We start from the raw sequence: 27,474 nt of genomic DNA, 5'->3' as shown, positions 1-27,474 counted from the left end.
AATACATTACAATGTTGTGCCTATTAGAAAATACTTATCAAAGGGTTGCTCTCTGCCAACTTTCTCAGCTCCTACTTAATTTTCAGTGGCTGAGATGGAGATTTATCCTATAATGCATCAGTTTCTCTCGAAACGCCAAGAACAACAATTGCCAGCCAGGCAGTTCAAACATACAAATGGGAAATATAGACAAATATATTCACAAAACACACAATCACCACAGCCCGTACAACAGTATACCCAACACACATGCAGCACACAAAGATGCAAGCATTTATTCAGTACACAGACCACTTGCCCCCTCGCATCAGGTTCAGGCCCCAAGCACATCTATAGATTTATGAAGCATTGACAACCACCTAATAATTAGATGCCACTTCCAAAGTATATATTATTTAAATAGTTGTTGCTGGTCTTTTCACCTACTTGTTACAGTTACACGTCACACAGTCAATTAATAGTTTCCCTTCTTAAGGAATTGACAGTTCCAGGCTAGAGCCTTTTATATTAATTTGATTGTTGCAGATTTGTGTTAGGTCATACCTATTTACAAAGACACTCACTTGGGCTACCTGAGAGTTATAGGGTCTCTCCAGTGGAAATAGAAGTCTCCCACAATAAAGATGGTGGTGAAAGAGAATGTTCAGCAATGAGATCAATTAATCCCTTAATAAAAATGTGGTTGTCTACCTGTGAGTGGTAAGTGATGTGTTTTTTTCCTAGGTTTAGAGTTTCTGGTGCAAAGTTTGACTCCCAGACATTCGAACATGGAGTTGTGACCAACTTTAAAACAGTTAAGGTGGACTGAGCCCCTTTGAATGACTGCGAGCCCTCCTTTGGAGCGGCCCTCATTATCGATGTGTTTGATTGAGAAGTCGGGGACCAATATGTTGATCAGAGGAGTTGAAGATTCATTTAGCCAGATTTCTGTGAGGAATAGGTTGTCAAAATGTTGCATTTTAGGATCACCGTAGCAATCTCTGTGCAGTGTTTTGCACATCTGTAGTTGTAGTAGAAAATGTGGTATGATAGGTAGTGATAGAAGCAGGAATCAGGTTACCTAGATTAGTTTTTTTCTTAATAGGTGTGACCTAGATTTCCTAGTTATCTTCTCCAGTCTGGATCACCTGAGTGTCTTGGGAAGATTAAATAGAATTGTTCTAATTGTAAGCTTCTAGAAGTGAGTTGATTTCCTCCTCCAAGAGATAGTGGCAAGCTTGCTTTGGGCAGGAAACTTTGTTGTTTCTTGATGTGAAAGTCCAAGAAAGGCTGTGTATTCTATTCTCATAACAAGTCAACAAGTGAGAGGTGAGAAATCTTTTGATTTTCAGAGTTGTGAAGTTAGTGTATTTGGTTAGCAATTAGAGAGCTAATTTCTCAGATTATGATATCCAGTTTCGCCCACAATTGCAGGTAGATAGGTATTAGTGACAGTAGTTGAGATGTACCACAGGAGGTGGCTATCGGCTTGGTGTGGTGGAGTGATTGTGACGGTAATGGGCTAGTTTTTTGATAGAGTGATTTGGACATGATTGAGTCTAGTAGCACTGGATATGATTGAGTGTAGTAACAAGATTCTTATGTTTGCTATTAGGGATCTGAGCAAAAGGAAGTTGATTGATAGGTAAAGGTTAGCATATGTTGGGGGAAGAGTCTGCGAGGGAAGTAGTGGTTTGGGGAGGGGATAAAACTAACAGTATAATAGGGGTGGATAAAACTATAACTGTATTATGATTATTAACAAAAAATTACATCCCTAGCAGACAGCAAAGGTGGCATCATTCAGAAAAGATTCTTAGCGAGTCAGGTGGTCAGATAGTGGAAAACAGTGTTGGGGTGGAACATCTAAAAGAGGATGTCAGAGGAAATTTCACTCACAGAAATTTGAGAGTTGATTCATGGAGTTTGGCCTAACAAGTCTGCAAAATTGTTAGGCGTCTGTTGGAGCAAGCAATGATTCACTACATTTCCACTGGGGATAGTTTAGAGAGAGGCAAAAGGACAGCCCCCCAGAGAAAACATGTTGTAGAAGATTACATACATGCTGACAGACCCGATTCAGGCAGGAGACTCTCTATTTTGCAAGCAAAAAATTACTTTATTTTAGCTGTCACACGCCTAAAATTGCTTCTGCTACAATATATGTGAATGGGCAAAATACATTTCCCCAATTTGAGTTTTTAAATCTCTTTTTACACTTTTAAAATGTTGGCATATGAGATTGGGGCTCCCTCTTCACTTTCGATACCCCTTAGCTTTAAACACAAGAGTAGTCCATCTTCACTCGATTACGGTCAAAAAGAGGAGATGCCATCTTCACTTTCACCACTTACAATAAGAGGGGAGTCCTTTTTCCATGTCAAAGCCCTTTAAAAATTATTTGTAGTTCCCCCTTTCAAATACTGGAAAAACAAAGAGCGAGATACTTGTGTGGCAAGAATTTAGTTCACTCTTGTAGGATTTAGGTTGTTAAGTGCATTGCCTTTAGAATGTGTGAATTGTTTTGTATGAAATGCTTCAGTTCTACAAATGCAAATGGTAATTTTGTTGGCTTAAGAGAGAAATGTAAAGAGGTGTTAGGGTGTGTTAAACTGTCTGTCGGGTTGACCTACTTGTTCAGATGGAGAATGTTTTTAATTGGAATTGCTTTTACTTGCAGGCATTGCTCACAGCAGTAACATCTCAACACATAGAAATTCACGAAGGAACGGTGTTACAGGCAGTGAGGACATGCTACAACATCTACCTAGGAAGCAAAAATCTAATAAATCAGACTACAGCGAAAGCCACCCTAACACAAATGCTAAATGTTATATTTGCACGGATGGAGAACCAAGCAGTAAGTTTCTACAATCATTGACTAAGGTCTGGGGGTGTTTTTACTGTGAACAATTAATGTGTTGAGTTTGTAGGTAACATTACAGGACAGATCAAAAAACACGCTGCACATGGCAAATGATAATGTTTCTCTTTCGACATTTATGTGATAAGGGGAACTAACACTCTTACTTGTTTGTGTGCATTTTGGGATGAGGGTGGCCGTTGTAGAATTTGTGTGCCTGTGTGCGTTTGTAAGCTTGTTGTTGATTGTTTCTACTTTTGGTGTGCTGTGCCTCTTTATTTGGGCATTTGAAGGAAGTTGGCACTGTCTCTAATTATGATTGAGAGAATCTCTTACAGATACATCTAACCTGCCTGTGTGGTAAGCAAAGCTTATTCAGGTAACACAGTTCTCCTTATCTGAGGTAAAAACTAAAGGAGAACAATGTGTTGGTTAGTTGGTTGGAATGCACTCATATTCATTTGTGGGTTTTTCAATCTGTAGATGTTGTTTCCCGAGCTACCATTGTCATTTGACACAAAGGTCCTAGTGGCTCAACTCGGAGAGCCTCGACATTCACTAACCTGTGCAGGAGATCATTGTCCTATGTTTTTTGATCATCAAGTGTCTGCTCCTTTGAAGCCAGGAGACTGACAGAGAGGGACATTCAAACTAGATCTTCTAAGTCCTGAGGGCTATCTGTCAGGAAGGAGGCTGAATTCAAAACACAAAGACTGATCTCAATACTGCATTCAGTGCAGAGGGAGATCATGCTTCAGGGACAGGACCAGATCAAGGAAGACACATGTGCCACATATGTGGGTAAGCGAACTCCACCAGGAGGAAAGTAAGAACATTCCAGAAACGTTTTCACCCGAGTTCCAGTAATTCATCTGCCCCAGAGTGTCTAGTGGATGATATGATACCTTTTTATCATGTGGGAAATGGAGAAAGATGAGAGCCCAGAATAGATACCTCTGTCTGTTACTTTTAAGGATGTGACCCTATATTTCCCTTATATTCACACAACCTACCATCTTTGGGCAACCTGCTTGCTGGTAGTGAGCTACTCGCAAGAGAATAATGCATTGAATTATTTGACCTTACTCGCAAAGGCGACTTTCACCTGACTCAGCTACTACGTTGGACGGACAAGAAGACGGTAAAGGAATTTGCGGGATGAAAAAAATACCCACATAGAACCATTGTTTTTTCATACGCAAAGGCGTTTAAATATCTACTGCGATCTTGTTGGACAATGGCCCTTTCTGAAGGATCACCTCAAACATTTTTGCCTTCCTCCTCCTATTTTTATGAACTCACGTTTGTTAGCTTTAGGACTATGGACACTTTACCACTGCTAGCCAGTTCTAAAGTGCATGTGCTCACTCCCTAAAACATGGTAACATTGGCTCATTTCTGATTGGCATATTTAATTTGCCTATAAGTCCCTAGTAAAGTGCACTAGATGTGCCCAAGGCCTGCAAATTAAATGCTGCTAATGGGCCTGCAGCACTGATTGTGCCACCCACATAAGTAGCCCTTTAACCATGACTCAGGACTGCCATTGCAAGGCCTGTCTGTGCAGTTTCTCTGCCACTTTGACTTGGCATTTAAAACTACTTGCCAAGCCTTAAAACTCCCCTTTTTCTCCATATAAGTCGGATCTAAGGTAGGCCCTAGGTAACCCATAGGGAAGGGTGCTATGTAAGTAAAAGGTTTCTCACGTCTGTGAGGCCTGTTCCTCTCACAGGCCACCATTAGAACTGCCCTTATGTATTTTTAAGGGGAAGATTCTGAAAGGAATAGCCCTGCCATGTTTAATATTGCCAGTATGGTAATAGAAACCCCTGTTTACTGGTGAAGTTGGATTTAATATTACTATTTTAGAAAGGCACTTTTAGAAAGTGTTCATTTCTCTGCACTTATTTCCATCTGTGCCTGGCTGCCTGTCTCCAAACCACGTTTGGTCTGTGCTGGCTCCCCTTGTGCATTCCACCCATACAGCCATAAACACATGTTACCCAGTCACATCTGCATTCATCTACATACTGAATGGGTCTCCCTGGGCTGGAAGGGTGGACGGGCTCTCTTTTACATTTCAAAGGCCAGTGGCCTGCCCTCACACAAAGGACTGATAACCCCTCACAGGGATCCTGACAGACAGGGCTGGTTTAAAAGGGGATCTTGTGCACTTCAAAACCACTCTTTGAAGTTTCCCCCACTTCAAAGGCATTTTGGGTATATATACAAGGTCTGTGCCCCTCCAAAATTAGACACTTCTGGACCTGCAACCGGACTCTGTCAGAGTAACGGTCTGGCTGCCCAAAGGAGTCATCTGGTTTGCTTTGCTGTAAAGGTCTGCTGTCCTGCTTGTTGCCCTGCTGCCTGCTTGCCCCTGACCCTGCTGGAAGGACTCTGCCTTCCCCACACGTGCTCTCCAAGGGCTTGGATTGAGCTTGCCTCCTGTTCTGAAGTCTCAGGGCCAAAAAGACTTCACCAAAAGAAGAAAATCTCTGTGCTTTGGACAATCAACACATTGCCTGCCGAAATCAAAGCAGCTCATGCCTCGTGGCTGAAAAATCACTGCGTCGTCTACCAGATCGACACAGAGCCTGCTCCTTCTTTCCAGCTCATCAAGGATTTTCAACGCATCGTCCCTAGGCATCAAGATATCCCCGCATCGCAGTGAGGAACTAAAGCTGCGCTTCTGTAAATCGATGTACCACTTTGTAGCGTGGAAAGAAACTGCATTGTCTGTGCTGTTCCGGAAAACCTGAGGCAGCACCTTATTTTTCGACGCAGCTCCTCCTCTGTGACCCTGTGCATTGTTATTTTTGACGCATCTCAGGTACTGTCTGTTACAAGGATATAACCACTGATTCTTAAAGATTGAGACTCACTTAAATCTTTAAAAATTAATATTTTGAGGGGTGAAGTCAAGATCACGGACGGTTAGGACGCATAGTTGAGTTCCTCCATGCCTGCCACCCATTCCAGGACGGTTCTGGGGGATTACGGCGACGGTGACACCTGAGAACTAACCACCCTCTCACCCCCTCCTGCACATGCTACAGCCGCAGCAGTACCCCAGTGGGTGCCCTCACATGTGAAGCCGACGTATACAGAGGGGATAAATATATGTTCATATATATATATCCTAAGTGAAAAAGTCAATTAATCACTGGAAACAATTACTGTGTTTACCATTCCAATTATTTATTAGTTTTTTGTCTCTCTCTGTCTTACTCTTATAAATAAAATTTGAACATTACAACACTATACACATGACTAAATCACAAATAATATATACAAACAATTACCCAGGCACAAATAATAAACATGTAACACTTAACATCCAGTGTTCTAAAACAATATTCAGAAAGAGGCTTTTTTTTTTTTTGCACTGAAATCTTTCAATTTATAAGCTGCTCAACCTTTTCCCGGCAAGCAGCATTATAATATGAGGTAATGAAGTTTAGTATCGTCTTTCCTAGGTTCTTTATTCCTGGTGCTTATATACGATACTATCCCATTTTCATTGTCTCATTGTTCCATAATTCCCAAAACATTCCTCAAAAGTATAGTCAACACATTTTGGCCTTTCAGCTTCTGGCCTCCTCAGGACATCAAAGACAGTGCCTATATATACAATTTTTACAATATGTTACTCACTGATCAAAATCATTTAACAATCATTGCCACCAGGGCTACTAAAAAACCCTGTTCACCATTATACCTACACCATGTGTTTGCCGTCCTTAGCCATATATCCAACCACAAGGACAAGTAACCATAAAAACAGAAACACCGAAAGCATGTCAATAAAATCATGCTTGTTTAATTTACATTCTACTTCAATAATGTGCGTTCTTAGTAAATAACCAACTTTAATAAGTACATGCATTATAGCCCATAACAAACACATCCAAGTGTTTACCAGCACACCTCTTTTATATATCAAACTGTCCTTATACTCTTCCTTATTTTATTATTATTTGACCAATGCAAACGACATTAGCTGACCTTATCCTTTAAATGTAGAGTTCATTTTCGTAGAACTTTTGCTGACTGCAATTGCCGTTTCTTCAAAGTATTTTTCTTTTTCGCTAGAAACATCATTAGAATGTTCAAAATCATTATTTTCACAAATCTCAATTCATACTATACTTATTCATTCTCGGAGATAGATTGACTATGCGATGGCCCGTGGGAAGAGGATTCCAACACTCTAGTTTCTGAGCACACTTATTATACTGTTTTTGATGTTCCTACTCTAGCAATTTCATTGCCTTTGACGGACCCTGATAATCAGGGAACCCCTGACAATACTTTCCCATCCCTCAACCACCTCTAGGGATCCAGGGCTCTATGGTTCACATACTCCATTAGATATGATTTTATCTGGCCCTGCACCCTGTGAAGTGTACACTACACAAGACAATACAGATACAGGCAACTATATTCCTTCAAAGGAAGCTAGACATACCAAATCCAGTGATTTTGCCAAAGTTCTTAGTTGGAATATAGCAGGGCTGGAAAGCAAAATGCAAAATCTGGAATGGGGTCAATTCATTGACAATCATCTATTATGTCTATTTCAAGAAACTTGGGCGACGGATCCCAAACATAGATTAGGTTTTAGAAGTTATTGGGTTCCAGCTCGAAAGTCACCCTCTGGGAGATCTTCAGGAGGGCTACTTATATGGTTAAGTAGTTCCCTCAGAAGTAAAGCTGTAGTAATAGACACGGGTTGCCCTGATCTACCGGCCCTATTGCTAATGATTCCCGAGGAGAAATCCTTACTAATAATCAATGTTTATAACAGGAGTGTGGGTTCCCTCGCAGATCGCAACGCTCTATTTTTATTGGATAGCTTACTTAAAAACAATATTTCTCACTTTTTTCTGATTGGAGGGGATTTTAACGTTACATTTGAGCCCAATCTCCTGGTTCAAGAGATATATCAGGAAGAGGACGCCTATTGGGGATTCCACAGTTAGTCTCCAACAAACGGCCGAGATTGAGCAAAACAGCCCGTTTAGTGGCTGATATTATAATAACTTATGGCCTTCGAACCTGTAATGGTCGCTCCAGCTCTGATGCAAATTTGCATCCCACTTTCAAACGAGGAAGGACTAGAAGCCAGATTGATTATATACTCTTCGACATTAGACTGTGGGGCCATATGGTTGATATGAGAGTACAAGAGCATGAAGAGAGTGACCATGACCCATTGATTCTATCGACTAGAGGCTTATTTCCTTTACTTGAGATACCCCATTCTAAGCTTTATGCCCATCAGCTAGTTTTATCAAATAATAGACAGAATTTAAAATGGGAGTTTGTTACTACATCCCCCGAGCACCTTTCATCAATCTACAATCTGCTTGCCAATCAAATGGAGTGTGCTGTATTTCAAAGAAGATGTAGAGGGTGATAGGCTTTTAGCAGCTTATAGTAAACTGTTTGATTCCCTAAAACACCTCCTCACAAAAGAGATCCCTAGCAATACCAAGAAAAGTGCTGGGCACGGTGGTTTAACAATTTATGTAGGGAAACACAGCTCACTCTTCTGAAAGTTTTAAAAACAGGCCAAGTTGAATCTATAAGAACAGCTAGAAAAGATTATAAGAACTGTATTAAGGCACGTAGAAGCTGGGAAGAGGCTAGATGGGTAGCTATCTTGGAAACCGCTAAATCAAAAGATACCTCCAGGTTTTGGAAATTAATAGCAGAAAACTGTGGAGACTCTGCCTCTGTACCTGGTACATCAATTCTTCCTGCAACCTGGGTTGAGAATTTTGGCCAATTATACGCAGGTTCTCCCGAGGTATCTTTTAGGTCCCTCGATGTCCTAATATCCCAAACCGCTACCCTGATCTCATTCACTTTAGCTGAAACTAGCGCCGCTATAGATTCACTAAATTGGGGAAAGGCTCCAGGTCCTGATAAGATTCCGGGCGATCTATACAAGACAAGACCTGACATATGGGCTCCTTATCTTATCCGAATCTGCAATGCAATCGCAGCTGGAGCCCCCATCCCTCACTCATGGAAAGGGGCCGAGATGGTCCCCATTTTTAAAAAAGGCTGCCCTAATATTCCAGCTAATTATCGTCCGTTCAGTCTCCTGGATAATTTCCAAAAAATCTATGCCAAACATCTTTTGTGCCACCTTGATGAATGGATCATGGAATCTAATGCCCTATCGAATCTACAAGCAGGGTTTAGACCTGCTGTGACCACTATTGACCAAGTCTTAAGATTCCTGGCAATTAAGTGGAAGAATGTGGACTTGGGGGGGGAAATCTGTATGTGGTCTTCATAGATCTAAGAGCTGCATTTGATCTGATCCCCAGGAACACGCTATGGTCACTCTCCAATATGGGGGTTCCTGCTGGTCTCTTGAGTCTTATCACCCGGCTTCACGAAAATACCTATGCCCGAATTAGATGTGGCAAGGAGGGTGAGTTGACAGATCCTGTGGCCATCAACAGAGGAGTCCGGCAGGGGTGCGTTCTGGCCCCTACCCTTTTTTTGCTTTACATCAATAACTGTATCCGTTATCTGGAGAATTGCATAAACGACTCGCCCAAATTGGCAGGGGAAAAAATCCCATGTTTATTGTATGCGGACGATACAATCTTGTTAGCCAAATCTCCTGTGGGGATCCAAATTTTGGTTAACCAATTCTGTGCTTACTGTAGGGATGTTGGGCTTGACGTCAATGCTAAAAAAACGAAATTTATGATATATAGCTCTCTACGGAAACGACCTTGTGTTAAAATTGAAATGAATTCAATACCATTGGAGAAAGTGGAAGAGTTTGACTATTTGGGAATTAGATTATCAACCACTGGAAAATGGGAGGCAGCCATTGGTAAAGGGGCACTTATTTTAAGTCAAAGAGGTGGGGCCCTAGTCCGTAGGTCTAGAAAGGTCCTGAGTTCCCCTTTGATTATAATCGCCGAGATCTATAATGCCCAAATCCGTGGGGCGGCCTTATATGGAGCAGAACTCTGGGGATTACATATAAGACTGGATATTTTACAAACAAAAGAAAACAACTTCCTTAGACAGGTTTCCCTGTTAGGGGTAGGTACCCCAATGATTCCTCTCAGGCTCGACTTAGGGTTAAACAGTATTACAACCATAGCGGCCCTGAGACCACTTTCTTATTGGATCTGCCTTTGGACAACTCCTGAACTTGAACCATATAGGGTGGCGGTGAGGGAACTTATAGCTACTCCACAGGGCCCGATTAGAATTCAATGGCTGCAGGAGATGAAATCTGCTTGGGCTAATATAGGTCTCTCCCATTACTGGGAACACCCGGAACTGATTCCCAATAACACAAGACATCTCGTTAAAAGAAGATATTGGGAAAAAGTCAACGAAGATATACTGCACCAAAACGGGGTGGGTAGGCTAACATCAGAATTTCTCCAAATTAAACATGAACCTTGGCCCGAGATTTTCATGAACCTCCCTATGCCATCTTATGCTCGTGCCCTTTATTTACAGCTTAGATATGGTTCCCTGCCTACTAATATCTATACGGCCCACTGGCCATCCAGCGTCCCTTCGACCGATAGATGCATATCTTGTCCTCTTCATAAAGAAACAATCAAGCATATTCTGTTTTTCTGTCCCTCATACAAGAACCCTAGAGGAAAGTGGATTATCCCCCTCTGTAAAAATCTACTATTGTCGGATAGAGTTAATGCCATCAGAATATGCAAATATGAATCATCCACACTGGTTGCCTCCTCAGTTACCAAATTTTTATCGGAGGCTTGGCGTATTCGTCGTAGGCTCATTTCTGTAGAGAGGCCCCAAGAGCTTTAGGCTGTGTGTGTGTTTGTTTACAGAGGGAGATTTTAATCAGATCTATATTTTTGCGTTTTTTCTTTTATCTCTTAATTATGATATGTACCCTGTTATTTTTTCCTGTATTTTAACAAGAATTCTGGACCTTTTTAGGAGTAAATTGAGACCGCATAAGATAATTTTAATCTTTAGTTGTAAGGATTTTATTGAAACATTTTATACGTTAGCTGATTATTAGACTTTTATAGTATCTTGAATGATTGTTATTATGAATTATGATGAGTTATTGCGATTCCAGTGGATTTATACAATTATGTAAAACTGTGTTTTTCTTTTAAATTTAAATGGTCAAAATTTTTGGGACCGAATGTATTTAAATAAAATAAAAAATACTAATACAGTCAGTGACGCCTGTTTTCTACTTACAGATTGCACTCGACGTTCTTTTTTATATGAGAGAACTCCACGTGTGGATATCTTCCTTCTCAATGGTTTTTGCAACTACGTCATGCGAATCACTTGTATTTAGCTCAGCGCGTGTATTTCAACTACCGCTATCAGAACCAATTATATCCTAAAAATAAAAGAAAGGAAAGACAGAGCACTTCCTTTCGTGTGCCGACCACACTTGTATTACTGTGGCGGCCATCCTAGCATGTCGTTTCTTAAAACCATAGGCTTCAATGCTCACATCTTATCGCTTTGCCTCTATCCCAAATGTAGGAAACGAGTAAAAGCGAGTTGAAATACTGGTGATATTAATTATAAAGAGACCTTTGTAAACCAGAAAAAAACAAATAAATTGAATTGTAATAAACTGGAACGAAGGCAACCACTAGCATTTCTTTTTAGTTAATCTTTAGTCAGTGCCCACATCTCATTAGGTTTTGTCATTTTGACTCTCTCCCAAATGTAAAGACAGTAATAATGACAAAAATAAGGAGACCTGTAAGAACCGGCAAAGCCCAATTTAAATGGAATAAAGTGGAATGAAGGAAAACCCTAACATTTCTTATTTGTTAATCCTTAATTAATGCCCACATCTCGTTGAGGTTATTCAAACCTCTTCTGGCCGTACCATGTTTTTCAGTTAATCTTGCCTCCATTCTAGCTAGAATGGAAGTACTCATTTGCTGTTTGCGGTTTTCCTGCCACATCATGGCAGTCGTGGCACAGGCCCCATTCTCCAGCTAGGCCAGCCTTGGAAGAGGTAAAGCCGGCCTGATCACACCCGTGACCGCGGCATAGAACTGGAGGATGTCTGACCCCTCATCTACCGTCCTCCCGGGCCACGCGCCCCTTTCAGCGACGCCATCGCCGACTTCATCTCCCCGCACGCCCTCGCCTCGCCGGACTACATCCTCCTAGGTGACCTCAACTTCCATCTGGAACAAAACAACGACCCCAACACCACCACCCTGCTCGCCAACCTCGCCAACCTCGGCCTCAAACAACTGGTGAACACCGCCACCCACATCGCCGGACACACACTTGACCCCATCTTCTCCGCCAGCAAACACGTCTTCTTCAGTCACGCCTCCGCCCTACACTGGACCGACCACAGCTGCGTCCACTTCACATTCCGACGCGAGACCCGCCACCTCCGCACCCAACCCATCCCTCGTCGACAGTGGAACAAGATCCCCGAAGAGCAACTCTTCTCCGCACTCGCCGCCAACCAACCCACCCTCACCACCGACCCCAACGACGCAGCCCTCAACCTCACAAACTGGATCTCCAACTGCGCAGACATCCTTGCTCCCCTCAAACGCACGCATCGACAGACCAACACCAAAAAACCTCTCTGGTTCTCTGACACCCTCAAAGAATCAAAGAAAACTTGTTGCGCCTTTGAGAAAGCCTGGCGCAAGGACCGCACCGTTGACAACATGACCGCCCTCAAGAACGCTACCCGCGAACACCACCACCTGATCCGCGCCGCCAAAAGGAACTTTTTCACCGACAGACTGGACAAAAACAGACACAACAGCAGAGAACTCTTCAGCATCGTCAAGGAGTTCTCCAACCCCAGCGCCAACGCCAACGCCGTCACACCCTCACAGGATCTGTGCGAATCCCTCGCCACTTTCTTCCATCGCAAGATTAGCGACCTCCACGACAGCTTCGGACACCAGACCCAACCAAACACCACCGAACCGGCATCCACGGCCATCACCCTCAACAACTGGTCCCACATCAACACGGAAGAAACCAAATCCATCATGAACTCTATCCACTCCGGCGCCCCTTCGGACCCCTGCCCGCACTTCATCTTTAACAAAGCCGACGACATCATCGCCCGCACCTCCAGACCGTCATCAACTCTTCTTTTTCTTCTGCTACCTTCCCCGAATGCTGGAAACATGCCGAAGTCAACGCCCTACTAAAGAAACCTACGGCTGACCCGAGCGACCTGAAAAACTTCCGCCCCATCTCTCTTCTGCCTTTCCCAGCCAAAGTGATAGAGAAGACCGTCAACAAACAGCTGACCACCTTCCTGGAAGACAACAACCTGCTCGACCCCTCACAAACCGGATTCCGAACCAACCACAGCACTGAAACCGCCCTCATCTCAGTCACTGACGACATCAGAACCCTGATGGACAACGGTGAAACAGTCGCCCTCATTCTGCTCGACCTCTCGGCTGCCTTTGACACCGTCTGTCACCGCACCCTAATCACCCGCCTCCGCTCCACCGGAATCCAAGGCCAGGCCCTGGACTGGATCGCCTCCTTCCTCTCAAACCGTTCCCAAAGAGTTTACCTCCCTCCGTTTCGCTCAGAACCCACCGAGATCATCTGCGGCGTACCCCAAGGCTCATCACTCAGCCCGACACTCTTCAATGTCTACATGAGCCCCCTCGCCAACATCGTACGCAAGCACGACATCATCATCACCTCCTACGCTGACGACACGCAACTTATACTCTCCCTCACCAAGGACCCCGCCAGCGCCAAGACCAACCTACAAGAGGGTATGAAGGACGTCGCAGATTGGATGAGGCTCAGCCACCTAAAGCTGAACTCTGAAAAAACGGAAGTCCTCATCCTCGGCAACACCCCATCCGCCTGGGACGACTTCTGGTGGCCCACAGCCACCGGCACCGCCCAACCCCCACAGACCACGCCCGCAACCTCGGCTTCATCTTGGACCCTCTTCTCACCATGACCAAGCAAGTCAACGCCGTGTCCTCCGCCTGCTTCCTCACCCTCCGCATGCTCCGCAAGATCTTCCGCTGGATCCCCGCCGACACCAGAAAAACCGTGACCCACGCCCTCGTCACGAGCCGCCTGGACTACGGCAACACCCTCTACGCCGGGACCACAGCCAAACTCCAAAATCGCCTGCAACGCATTCAAAACGCCTCGGCCCGCCTCATCATCGACATACCCCGCAGCAGCCACATCTCCGCACACCTGAGACACCTGCACTGGCTCCCAGTCAGCAAAAGGATCACCTTCCGACTTCTCACCCACGCACACAAAGCCCTCCACGACAAGGGACCGGAATACCTCAACAGACGCCTCAGCTTCTACGTCCCCACCCGCCTCCTCCGCTCCTCTGGCCTCGCACTCGCTGCTGTCCCTCGCATCCGCCGCTCCACGGCGGGTGGGAGATCTTTCTCCTTCCTGGCGGCCAAGACCTGGAACTCCCTCCCCACCAGCCTCAGGACCACCCAGGACCACTCCGCTTTCCGGAGACTCCTAAAGACCTGGCTGTTCGAGCAGCGATAACCCCCCCTTTTTTCCCCTAGCGCCTTGAGACCCGCACGGGTGAGTAGCGCGCTTTATAAATGTTAATGATTTGATTTGATTTGACCCGGGAATTAGAGCCTGATCACTTCACATGGCCTGCCATTGGGCCCATCGCGGAGGCCCGGCCTGATGTGAGGGCTGTGGGGAGGCCTTGCCCATGAGAGGATATCAGCGGGCCTGAGGGATGACTGTGGGTGCCAACAACATAGACTGCAGAGAAATCCCACCCCCAATCTCCCGGCCGGCAATAGAGGAAGGACAGCACCACACTCCAGATGCTACCATGAGGTGGAGAAATGAGGAGAGCGCAACAGCCTAGGAGCCGGTGGATTGCGGGAGCACACTGCAGGTCATTTCTTTGGCCACGACTTGGGGGGTATGATTACACTGGTGGTCCAGGAGATTGCCCCCGGGAGAATACCTCGCTGGGGTGGCACGCACAGGACCTAATCTGGGACGTGGGCCCCTACCTGGAACCAGTGAGCTTGGAGAGCTATACCAGTGAGCGACCTGCATTGTGGCCCACCCCGGTTACTCGGTGCCTGTTTGGACCACAGGAGGCGGAGATGTGAGACAGCATAAGAGCCTGTGAGACACCCCCCCATGCATAGAGTACGGATTCCTTTGTAGCCCTCTGCCACTGGGATCCATAGGTGTCTGGATAGACTTAGCACCTATATTAGCTTGACGGCTGCCCATGCTAAGAAGGAACGTACCCTGAGCGAGATGATCTCCAAACCCACAGAGACCAAACTGGGGGTAGAGAGGGCACAACTGCACCCCAGAGGGCAGCGAGCGAGGGGAACAGGTAACACGCTCGTTCTTGGAGGCCTTTTTCTCATCTCTTAAGGAAGTCCTGAGGGGGTGAAATGAGATTCCTCCCAGGATCATGAGGTCTGGTGCGAGATATCGGAGCTGGACGAAAGGGTCTCCTTCATGGAGGATAGAGAGACTGAGTGAGATGGGGACCTAGAGCTGCTCCAGCAAGAGATCCTTCGCCAAAGAGCAACAGATCGACCTCCAGATGCATGCAGAGGATTTGGAAAACAGGTCCAGCAGGAACGATATCAGGATCAGTGGGGCCCCGACTGGCACAGAGGAATCGGACATACATGCCTGTGTCACAGACCTGCTCCTTCAGCTGCTGGAGACACCACCTGAGGAAAGCATCAAGCTCCACAGGGTTTATAGAGTGGGTCCCCTCCGCAGAGACAATGCTCCGCTGGCTGACGTCCTAGCTTGCGTACATGACTTTCAACTTAAAGAACAGATCTTGCGCAAAGGTAGGGATGCGCATCCAGTGAAGTTTTGGGGCCGCATATTGCTGTTCTGCGTAGACCTATCCTTAATCACCTTGCAAAAACGTAAAGATTTCAGACTGGTCACTAAACTCCTCAGAAAAAAAGGAATAGCATACTTGTGGGGCCACCCCTTTCGGTTTATCTTCAGGTTGGATGGAACTGTGCACCATCATCGCTTGCTGGAGGCGACTAGTAAAGCCCTGCGACTGGAACGCTCCCACGAGCCAACCAGGTCTGCAACAAAGGAGGACCCTGAGACGCGAGCGTGAGGAGGTGGCACAGCCAGAGGACATCAGCGCGCACACACTGCTTGGATCCAGAGACCTTGGCTAATGAGAGGAGGGCGGTGCTGGAGTCCCTATCGGAGGAGGCAGAGGGGTGAAGATCCTTGGACCATAAAGTATCTCTGGCTATTTGAGGACCAGATACAGAGCGGACACGGGTGGGGGACAAAGGGACCAACGGAAGGAGACATTGGACTCAGGTGGGATTAGACCTTCATTTGTAGGATTGTCCACAGAGACTATTCTGGGTTCGTCCAGAACTGTTGAACTATGTTGATGTTGTTCTTTCAGGGATGGGACTTTTTTGTTCTGAGAGGGGGGGGTTCACATTCACAGTGGTAGGTAAATAGCCAGCGACCTAAGAGGGACACGATCATAGGAGGACAGGCGGTGAAAATTTCTATCACCCTCCCAGGGCTCAACTACTATATTGGAAGGATCTCACTCTAACACCCTTCACGATAAGTTAACTGTATTGACCCTTAATGTTAAGGATCTTAACAATCTGGTCAAACATAGGGCGGTCCTTTCACACCTAGAGCATTCGAAAGCTGACATGTGCTTCTTACAGGAGACCTATCTCTTAGCTGAGGACTGCCATAGATTATGGTCCGGAGCCTTCTCTCACCAGTATTTCTCTTCGGCAGACAAAAAGACATTTGGGGTAGCTATATTAGTTTCTCACTCCTTCCGGGGTAAAGTGGGAGATAGGGCTCTGAAGGTCAAGGAGACACTATTGTAGTGGGGCCCATTTATGCACCAAATGAGGATCAAGAACGATTTATCCAATGAACTCTGTTGGAGATGACAGCCATTCCAGACAAATTGCTTTTACTGGTAGGAGATCTGAACCTAGTTTTCCACAATGAGATGGACAGTTTGGCACCACCTACAGTGGGAGTGGGAACGTTATCAGCGAAAGGGGTTAGGCGGGTGGGGGAGTTGGGATGCCGAGATCTGTGGTAAGAGTCTTATCCGCAGTCTAGGGATTGCACCTTCTACTCACATGCCCATAAGACTATTTTTTAGGAACTACAGGAATACAGTCCTTACTGTCAGCCATCGATATACAACCCAGCTGCTTGTTGGACCACTCTGCAGTGTCTTTGCCCTAGGGCTCCTTCCTCTCCAAAGACAGTTCCACCCACGGCGACTGAACAAAGCTCTTTTGCAGCACCCGGCCGTCGATAAACAAATAGAACAAGCTATTTCCAGAATTTTGGCACTCATCAATATCCTGGGTGGCTCTGCTTCCCTTCTGTGGGAGGGTCTAAAGGCAGTCATTAGAGGAGTGTTAATAGCAATTACAGCTATGGATAACAAGATTAAGAAATAGAAAAGGGAAACAATGACCAAACAGGTGCTAGAGCTAGAACAGATTCATAAGTGCACCAGGGTGCTGAGGATCTGGAGGCGACTGGAGGCGGCTCGTAAACAATTGGCAGGCCTAGGCCTAGACAGAGCAGAATATGCGCCCCTCCGGATGCGACATTCCTCCTATGTGGGAGGCAACCGCACAGGCCTGTTGCTGGCTAATCGCCTCTGCGCCCCACAACAGTCCACAGGAGTGGAGTCTCTCCGATTGCCCGAGGGACACACGAGTAGAGGTGACGTCCCATAGCTGTGGCCTTTGGTCAATTTTATGGAAGCTAGTACACTGCTGACACCGCGGTGGGAGACGGTTCCAAGACCTATCTCTGGTTTTTTTTACCACTGCTCGGTTAACACCGGACCAGGCGGCACAGCTGGAGGCCCAATTAAAACAGAAGAAGTTATAGCGGCAATAGCTAAAACCAAGCTTCAGATGTCCCTGGGGACGGATGGGTTCCCTTCTGTATTATATAAAACTTTATGCTTCCAATAGGTGCCCATCTTGACACACCTATTAAATGCCATAACAGTCCCAGATTTCATTCCACCATCAATGCTGGAGGCATCCATTGCGGTTCTTCCTAAACCCGGGAAGGGCCCGCAATCATGTGGGTCCAACCTACCAATATCACTACTTAATATGGACATTAAACCAGTAACCGGTATTTTGGCTACCTGCCTGAACCCGCTTCTACCTGGTCTGATTGAGCCAGACCAAAACGGATTTGTGATGCACCACCAATGTGGGAATAACACGAAATGCATTCTCCATTTCATAGATAAGGCAGGTCGGGCTCGCAGGGATGTTATGCTTTTGACCCTGGTTGTGTAGAAGGCCTTCAACAGAGCGCATTGGCCCTACCTGACCACAACATTAACACACTTTGGTTTTGGCCCTTGGTTTCTCAAGTGGATCCATAGCACCTATAGTAAAATGTGGGCGACGGTGCAAGTGAAGGGACATTCTCTCCAACCATTTCCCATATGCAGGGGCACCAGACAGGGGTGCCCATTGTCACCCCTAGTATTCGCCACTTATATGGAGCAATTTGCACAGAGAATGCGATTGAATCTAAAAATAACAGGTGTGACATTTGGAGGCAAAATGCACACCCTGGCTTCATATGCGGACAACTTTTAGTGTCCTTCGATAACCCCAAGGGGGCCCTTCTGGCTTTTCTGCAGGAGATAGAGGAGTTCTGGAAGATCTCCGGCTTCATCGTAAATGTTCAGAAATCCCAAGCCCCTAATACCTCGGTCCCACTTCACGACCAACAGTATCTGGAAAGGCAGTTTGCAATATGTTGGCCCAGACAGAGTATCCCTTATCCATGGCTCCAGCTGGCTCTGACCATCTTGGGCACATTCCTTGTTAACTACCACTTATCGTGACAGCATGTACGACATGACCTTACCCAATGGCAATCATACCCGATTTCATGGCTGGCTTGTGTTGCCGCCCTTAAGATGACGGTCCTTCCGCAAATCTTATACCTCTTCTAAAAACTACATTTGAGCCTGTTCATTAGGGCGGGGAGGTGGCCTCGCCCGAGTCGCACCCCATGCCATCAGTCACCAGCACAGGGGAGCCTGGGGGTACCCAATCTATTTTACTATTTTCAAGCCGTCCAACTCCACTATTTAGTAGAGTGGCTGAGAGAAGAGTCTGAAAAGAGGTGACTGTTTATGAATAGGGTGTTCGCAGGCACATCCCTATGGGAGCTCCCCTTCCTATCCCGCTCACAACGTCTCTGGGGTTTATATTCATCTCCAATGACACATTTCACTTATGGGTCCTGGTGGCAACACAGAAAAACTTTACAACATTTCCCTCGCCCTTGACACCAATTGCTGGCAATCTGTACTTTACCCCTGGTATGAACACCATGACCTACAGCAGGTGGTTGCAACCGGAGTGTCGCTTTGCTGGACATCTATTTGATGTTTAGGATATGATACCTTTTGACACTCTGAAACCCGAACATGCACTCCTCGAGATAGAGCCGATGCCCTACTTACAAATTCGTCATTGTGTCAAGCATCCCAGGTTTCGAGGCCAGGCACAGAGATCCCTTACGAAATTTGAACAATGGCTGCTTAGGAAGACCTCAGATAAAAGATTAATCACTAAACTGTATAATTTGTTACAAAAGGCCCCCGATACACAGACATCCCCAGGACATTGACGATGGGAGCCGAATCAGATGATCTCTCACACATAGGGAATGGGAGGACATATACTACAGGGCACGTCACACAGCTAAAAAATATGGCAAGCGTAGAATCTGCGACTAAAGTTGTTGCAATCTGGTATTTTACACCTGCACAAATTCACAAGGGGGACCCTTCACACAGCCCCAAGTGTTGGAGGGTTTGTGGCACCCTAGACACCCTGGCACATTTTCTATGGAAGTGTCCGAAGCTCACATACTACTAGGGAGGCAGTGGTGCAAGACATAGACTCAAACCTGGGTACCCAACTCCCCCGCTTCCCACCATATTTATTGCTGGGTCTCCCTAATGTCATTACTTACTCTCTGAAGTCCATGGGGGCAACTAAAAGGGTTGGCATTGGGTGCGACCACTGAAAACATACTCACTCACTGGGGTACTGATACTCTTCCACGTACTTAGGATGGATATACCTCCTGTGGCACATTTTAGGCATGGAGAAGATTACTCTGACATTGACGAGCCAAGCGGACTCTTTCTGAGAGTAATGGGGCCCTTTTCTGATGCTCCTCTCTACAGAGTTTAGGGAATTGACATGTCCCGGATATCTTCGGCTCCTGATTCTACTGGACGACCAGCCATGATACAGCGAACATGGCCCTGTAGGGGTATAAGCACTAGTGTTTTCTCTCATTGTAGTTGTATGAATGGGTAGCTGTGCTCCCAAGGAGGAGAGGAGAGGGGGGATGGTCTGTTTATTTTTCATCCCATTCTATGTTCTTACTGTTAATACAGCTATATAATTATTATCACTAGACAGCCCCCTTCCGGGAGGGTCTTACAATGCGATAGCTGTATATTGTTACATACCGATAAAAATGATTTCAACCTAAAAATTGATATCTTGACTTGCGCATATTTGATTTTTGTTGTTTGGGTCTTATTTTATTCAGATAAATATGATCTATTTTTCTAAACTGGTGTGAGGTACTCGTTTTGGTGTTTTCACTGTGTTACTGTATGAATTATTGCACAGATAGTTTACTTATTGCCTTTTAAGTTAAGCCTGCCTGCTCTGTGCCGAGCTACCAGAGCATGAGCATAGGATAATTTGGATTGTGTTGCAACTTAACCTGAGTATAATTGTGGCCCTCCTTGGACAATGGTGTATACCTCTTCCAACTAGAGACCGAATTTCTAACACATATCAACAACTTGAGACTTTCACACAAAAATAATCCTTGCCTAAAGGGTAATAAGATGAGCCCGAGGAGCCAAATCCCCTGTATGTGTGCACATAAACAAAATGCCTGTAAAAAGTATGACATGGTGGTTCCTGGCTTCATCTCTGTCAAGAGCAATGCTTAGAGGGCTGAACATGTATTAAAAGGTTTGGGGAACAATAGGCACTCTAGTTCACAGGAAGGTCATGCACAGATATACAGTCCTGTTGAAAAGAGATACTGTCACGTATTGAAACCATTACAAAGATAACGTTGCCATTATATGCCATGTTATTAGAAGGTTCAGAGGAAGGTAGCATATGTCCTCTAACGACATCAGTGGAAAATGGATTACACATTTTTTCTTGCTGTTTGAATTAAAATTGTACATGTTTTAAAGCTCCCAGTAGCTCATCAGATACAGCTTTGTTCTGGCAATATTTATAACATATATGCCCTGGAAAAATTATCAGCGTTAGTTAATGATAAGAGTATTTCAAGTTTGAAATTCTCTGGCTATTGCTTAAGACTGAAATTAAAAGGGACCAAGGAACCCGGGGAACCCAGCTCCCACGTTTGGCATTGTCACCTGTATTCCTCTTTTAATGCTATGCTGGACATGAGCCTCCTCCTCCGAAACACGTTTAATGATTATGAAATGTTGACAATCTTTTGTGTCTTTTGTTATTTATAATATTATTAATGCTCACCATGAACAACAGTCAATACAACCCATGTGCTGTTGTTCTCAACACATATTGTAGTAACTGCAAGTATCTTGATCTTGTGCATGTGTGAATTAAAGTGTATATAAAGTGGTAATAAAAAAAGAATTTAACAAATGCACACTAGAGAAGATATTGTGTGTGAAATTATTTGCTAAAGATACCCATTATTGAGAAATATAAGGCAAAATTACAATTAAATTATGTTTCCTGGATGTGTGTGAAGGTAGCTTCCCCTCTAATAAGTGTGCTATACCTTATCTTTGAATGCATGAAGGATTTTAGTTTGAAGGACCGTCTAGGCTCCAAACCAAGCAGAAAATGCTACTCTGCGTCTTTCATCCCCTATATTGATTCTTTAGAGTTAAATCAATTTTGCAATACAAAACAGTCCTAATATAGGTATAGTCCATCTTTTCCCTTCAGTGAGCATTCATGAGGCTCGGAGAACCAGGGACATGATTCACTGCCTAGCAGGGCTTAAGCCTCAAACAAACGTAAGTTGTAAATATTGACACGGTGAAAGGCATTTCATCCCACCATATGTGTTATATGAAAAGCACAGTAAGTGACGCTGTTTTGTGTATGTACAGCGTGGTGACCTCACTCGTTACAATGGCTTGGTCGATGCTTTAAAACTGCCTGTGACGAGTTGCATGCGTTTTAGCTTATAGTATATGCTTCTCATTTGTCTACCCGTTTACTCTTCCCTTTTCTCATCCTTGTGTGCAGGCTTCAGAGCGCCAAAATGTGACATATTGGCACTAAAATAAAATAGAAAAACGGATTAAAACCTGCATATTTAAAAGTATAAATTAAATTGTGAGTTTTATACAAGATTATTTATTGTTAAAATGTTATAATGTCCTTCTAGGGCCATTATTATGACTTAGTAGTATTCCGTGTGTGCTAGTGTCCCATGTTTGGTTCTAGTTTGTTAGGCAGATTCCAATTCATTGAACGCTAGGTGTATGATTTGGGTGTCATAGCAGTGTGGCTAAATGGCTTTAATGGTTGCTCATGCATACCTTAAGCTGTTAACCTGCGTGTCACTCTGCTTTTAGAAATAGTATGTTCAATGGCATGTGTAGCTGTAGCTACACATGCTGTGCATTATCCTTGTGTTGGGCTCGAAGTGCTGCAACTTGTTTTTCTTCTAGAAGGGTTTTCGAGTCACAGGATTGAGTGGCTTCTTCTTCCCTGTGCTACTGCGCATGGGCATCGAGTTCTTTGTTAGATAGTTTTTTCTCCGCCGTTGGGTTCAGATTTGTTTCTCCTCGCTCCGTATTCACTCACTCTGGTTTGAGATTCTCTTTCCGTCTTTACTTTCCATCAACATAATTGTATTTCAATTGCGTTTCTTAATCATGATATACATCGACTAGAATTTAAAATGCCCACTGTAAGGAAATGCCTCCTTGGCATGGTTACCCCCTAACTTTTTGCCTTTGCTGAGGCTAAGTTTTGATTGAAAGTGTGCTGGGACCCTGCTAACCAGGCCCCAACACCAGTGTTCTTTCCCTAAACTGTACCTTTGCTTCCACAATTGACACAGCCCTGGCACTCAGATAAGTCCCTTGTAACTGGTACCCCTGGTACCAAGGGCTCTGATGCCAGGGAAGGTCTCTAAGGGCACCAGCATGTCTTATGCCACCCTGGGGATCCCTCACTCAGCACATATACACTGCTTGCCAGCTTGTGTGTGCTGGTGGAGAGAAAAAGACTAAGTCGACATGGCACTCCCCTCAGAGTGCCATGCCAACCTCACACTGCCCATGGCATAGGTAAGTCACCACTCTAGCAGGCCTTAGAGCCCTAAGGCAGGGTGCACTATACCACAGGTGAGGGCATATGTGCATGACCACTATGCCCCTACAGTGTCTAAGCAAAACCTTAGACATTGTAAGTGCAGGGTAGCCATAAGAGTATATGGTCTGGGAGTTTGTCAAACACAAACTCCACAGTTCCATAATGGTTACCCTGAAATCTGGGAAGTTTGGTATCAAACCTCTCAGCACAATAAATGAACACTGATGCCAGTGTGCAATTTATTGTAACATACACCCAGAGGGCATCTTAGAGATGCCCCCTGAATACCAATCCAACTTCTAGTGTAGGCTGACCAGTTCCTGCCAGCCTGCCACAAACCAGACAAGTTGCTGGCCACATGGGGAGAGTGCCTTTGTCACTCTGTGGCCAGGAACAAAGCCTGTACTGGGTGGAGGTGCTTCTCACCGCCCCCTGCAGGAACTGTAACACCTGGCAGTGAGCCTGAAAGGCTCACCCCTTTTGTTACAGTGCCCCAGGGCATCCCAGCTAGTGGAGATGCCCACCCCTCTGGCCACTGCCCCCACTTTTGGCGGCAAGGCAGGAGGAGATAATGAGAAAAACAAGGAGGAGTCACCCACCAGTCCGGACAGCCCCTAAGGTGTCCTGAGCTGAGGTGACCCCTCCCTTTAGAAATCCTCCATCTTAGTTTTGAAGGATTCCCCCAATAGGATTAGGGATGTGCCTCCTCCCCACAGGGAGGAGGCACAAAGAGGGTGTAGCCACCCTCCAGGACAGTAGACATTGGCTACTGCCCTCCCAAACCTAAACACACCCCTAAATCTAGTATTTAGGGGCAACCCAGGAAATTAGATTCCTGCAACCTGAACCAAAGAAGAAGGACTGCTGACCTACAAGCCTGCAGAGACGACGGACGACGACAACTGCTTTGGCCCCAGCCTTACCGGCCTGTCTCCAGAGTCGAAAACCTGCAACCAGCGATGCATCCAACAGGGACCAGCGACCTCTGAAGCCTCAGAGGACTGCCCTGACCCCCAGGACCAAGAAACTCCCTTGAGCAGTGGCTCTGTTCAACAATCTGCAACAAACTTGCAACTTTTCTACAACTTTAAAGACTTCACGTTTCCCGCTGGAAGCGTGAGACTTCCCACCCTGCACCTGACGCCCCCAGCTCGAGATACAGAGAACAAACACCACAGAGGACTACCCGGCGACTGCGACCCCGTGAGTAGCCTGAGACGACCCCCCTGAAACCCCACAGCAACGCTTGAAGAGAGAATCCAGAGGCTCCTCCTGACCGCGACTGCCTGTAACAAGGGACCCGACGCCAGGAACAAGCACTGAACCTACAGCCCCAAAGACCTGAAGGAACCTCACCTCAGTGCAGGAGTGACCCCCAGGCGACCCTCTTCCTAGCCTAGGTGGTGGCTGTCCCGAGAAGCCCCCTTGTGCCTGCCTGCACTGCTAGAGTGACCCCTGGGTCCCTCCATTAAAACCAATACAAAACCAGACGCCTGCTTTGCACACTGCCCCTGGCCGCCCCTGTGCTGCTGAGGGTGTGTGTTGTGTGCCTACTTGTGTCCCCTCCAGTGCTCTACAAAACCCCCCTGATATGCCCCCGGAGGACGTGGGCACTTACCTGCTGGCAGACTGGAACTGGAGCACCCCTGTTCTCCGTAAGCGCCTATGTGTTTTGGGCACCTCTTTGACCTCTGCACCTGACTGGCCCTGAGCTTCTGGTGTGGTAACTTAGGGGTTGCCTTGAACCCCCAACGGTGGGCTGCCTATGCCCAGGAACTGAGACTCGTAAGTGACTTACTTACCTCACAATCTAACCTTTACTTACCTCCCCCAGGAACTGTTGATTTTTGCAGTGTGTCCACTTTTAAAATAGCTTATTGCCATTTTAACAAAGACTGTATATGATATTGATTTTATTCAAAGTTCCTAACTTACCTGTGTGGAGTACCTTGCATTTTATGTATTTACTTCAAATCTTGAACCTGTGGTTCTTAAAATAAACTAAGAAAAGATACTTTTCTATATAAAAAGCCTATTGGCCTGGAGTAAGTCTTTGAGTTTGTGTTCCTCATTTATTGCTTGTGTGTGTACAACAAATGCTTAACACTACCTTCTGATAAGCCTACTGCTCGACCACACTACCACAAAATAGAGCATAAGAATTATCTAATTTTGCCACTAGTGTAGGGGAACCCTTGGACTCTGTACACACTATCACTTACTTTGAGATAGTATATACAGAGCCAGCTTCCTACAATTACCCTTTGAGACGGGCCTCACCCTGCCCCAGGGCTATTTCCACGTAACACACTAATGAAACAGACGCTGTTTAGATTTTGTCCTCTGTGCTGCGCCAAATTTTCACACACGGATCACCATGAAGAGTGTAACTGCTGCCCTTCTCCAGGCCATAACAAGGCCCTGTGCGACGGGTGTCGATCGTTTTGGTCAAAGAAAACACTCAGGAACCGAAGAGCTCACAGGCTGGAAATGGCACACTCTACGCAGGACTGCATCCTGGATATTTTCGGGGATGAACATGCTCAAGAGGAGATGGAACACCAAGTTGCGTTCTCAGTCGAAGACACAGATTCCGATGTACAATCTGTCATCGAGAGCCAGGACATCACTGCGGAGCAAGTAGTGAGTAAGAAACCTGCCCCTCCTCTTTCCTCAAAGACAGTTAAAAGACTCACAAAAGGGGTCACTAGACCATCACGGAAACTTGATTCGAGTGCCCTGCCCTCAGGCTCAGCTCCAAAATTTAGAAAGAATGAAGTTCAGTCTTCACAATCGGCCTCTATTCCTTCGGTCTGACCAACTTATACTTATGATATGGACTCGCTTATGGATACAGATACAGATCTTTATCCTGCCTGCCCCGCATTTCCAGAAGACACCACTGGCTATCAGCAAGTAATAGCGAGGGCTGCTGCATATCACAATGTGCAATTATATAAAGACCAATAGAGGAAGACATTTTATTTAATACCCTAACTTCAACACACAACAATTCCTCCCTATGGTGCCAGGAATGCTTGGACATGTCCAAGACATTTTCAAAGAACCTGTATGCTTCTGTATAATTACATTACGGGTAGATAAAAAATGTAAGGCTGCCCCATCTGACCTAATTTACATTTGGTCCCAGTTGCCACCAGATTCCATTGATACCACCACTGCCAGAATAAATAGCTAGGCTACTAGAGATTCTTCTTCTCCTAAGAAAATGAGTAAAAAACGTATTGCAGCGGGGAAAAGGGTTGCTACGCAAGCGGCCAGTCATTGGCATATTGCTAAATCCCAGGCACTACTTGCTAGATATGATAGGGCACACTGGGACGAAATGGAAGACATTCTTTAGCACCTCCCAGAAGAATACCTTAAACGTGCACAGCTAATTGTCTCTGAAGGTCAGACAATTGCGAATAATTCAATTAGATGTGCTGTAGATGCGGCTGACACAGCTGCCTAGTGGTCAATACCAGTATACTGCTTAGTAGACATACCTGGTTAAGATGTTCTGGTTTTAAACCAGAAGTACAACAAGCTGTCCTCAACATGCCCTTTGATGGGGAGCACCTATTTGTGTCTCAGGTTGACTGAAAAAAAAAAAAAGACACTGGCACTGCTAAAGCGATGGGTTCCTTACAAAGCCAACCAAACAGAAGGTTTCTTCACTGCCCATTATATGGGGGGGGGGGATACAAAGCATCTACATCCTCTGATCACTCAACTTCGAAGCAACATCAAACCTCTTCTTCCTACTCCAGAGTTTTTTTCATAGGAACATATAGAGAAAAAAGCTCCAAGGGCAGGAGAAAAACACTTGTGGTTCACCCTCTACAGCCAAACATGAACTACCTCCACATTCCCTCTCCTCATTCCACCCCAGTGGGGGTGGGGGGGTCTTCTATTTTACCACCAACAGTGGACAGACATAACCTCAGACCTATGGGTCCTATCCATTCTGCAACATGGTTATTGTCTACAACTGACATCAGCACCTCCAGATATTCCACCGCGCAAACACAAAATGTCAACAGACCATCTTGCTCTTTTAAACGAAGAGGTTCAATCTCTACTGTCAAAACGAGCTACAGAAAAAGTTTCCTAACAATACCAAGGGACACGAGTGTGCTCACTCTACTTCCTCGTTCCAAAAACGTATGGCACTCT

General features: G+C 45.5%; 1 protein-coding gene across 1 annotated transcript in view; it reads left to right on the top strand.

The window, feature by feature from the left end:
- ARFGEF1 (ARF guanine nucleotide exchange factor 1) overlaps positions 1-27,474 on the top strand; it is a 961,498-nt gene that overhangs the window by 225,852 nt on the left and 708,172 nt on the right. Inside the window, exon 5 of the mRNA XM_069220293.1 lies at positions 2,660-2,839. Coding sequence (XP_069076394.1) covers positions 2,660-2,839 — 180 coding nt within the window. The remainder of the gene's footprint in view (positions 1-2,659; positions 2,840-27,474) is intronic.

The sequence above is a fragment of the Pleurodeles waltl genome, chromosome 2_2 (genome assembly GCF_031143425.1).
Source record: "Pleurodeles waltl isolate 20211129_DDA chromosome 2_2, aPleWal1.hap1.20221129, whole genome shotgun sequence".
NCBI lineage: Eukaryota > Metazoa > Chordata > Amphibia > Caudata > Salamandridae > Pleurodeles > Pleurodeles waltl.
Note: the sequence above shows the minus strand (reverse complement) of the source record. Positions and strands in the feature narration are given on the sequence as shown.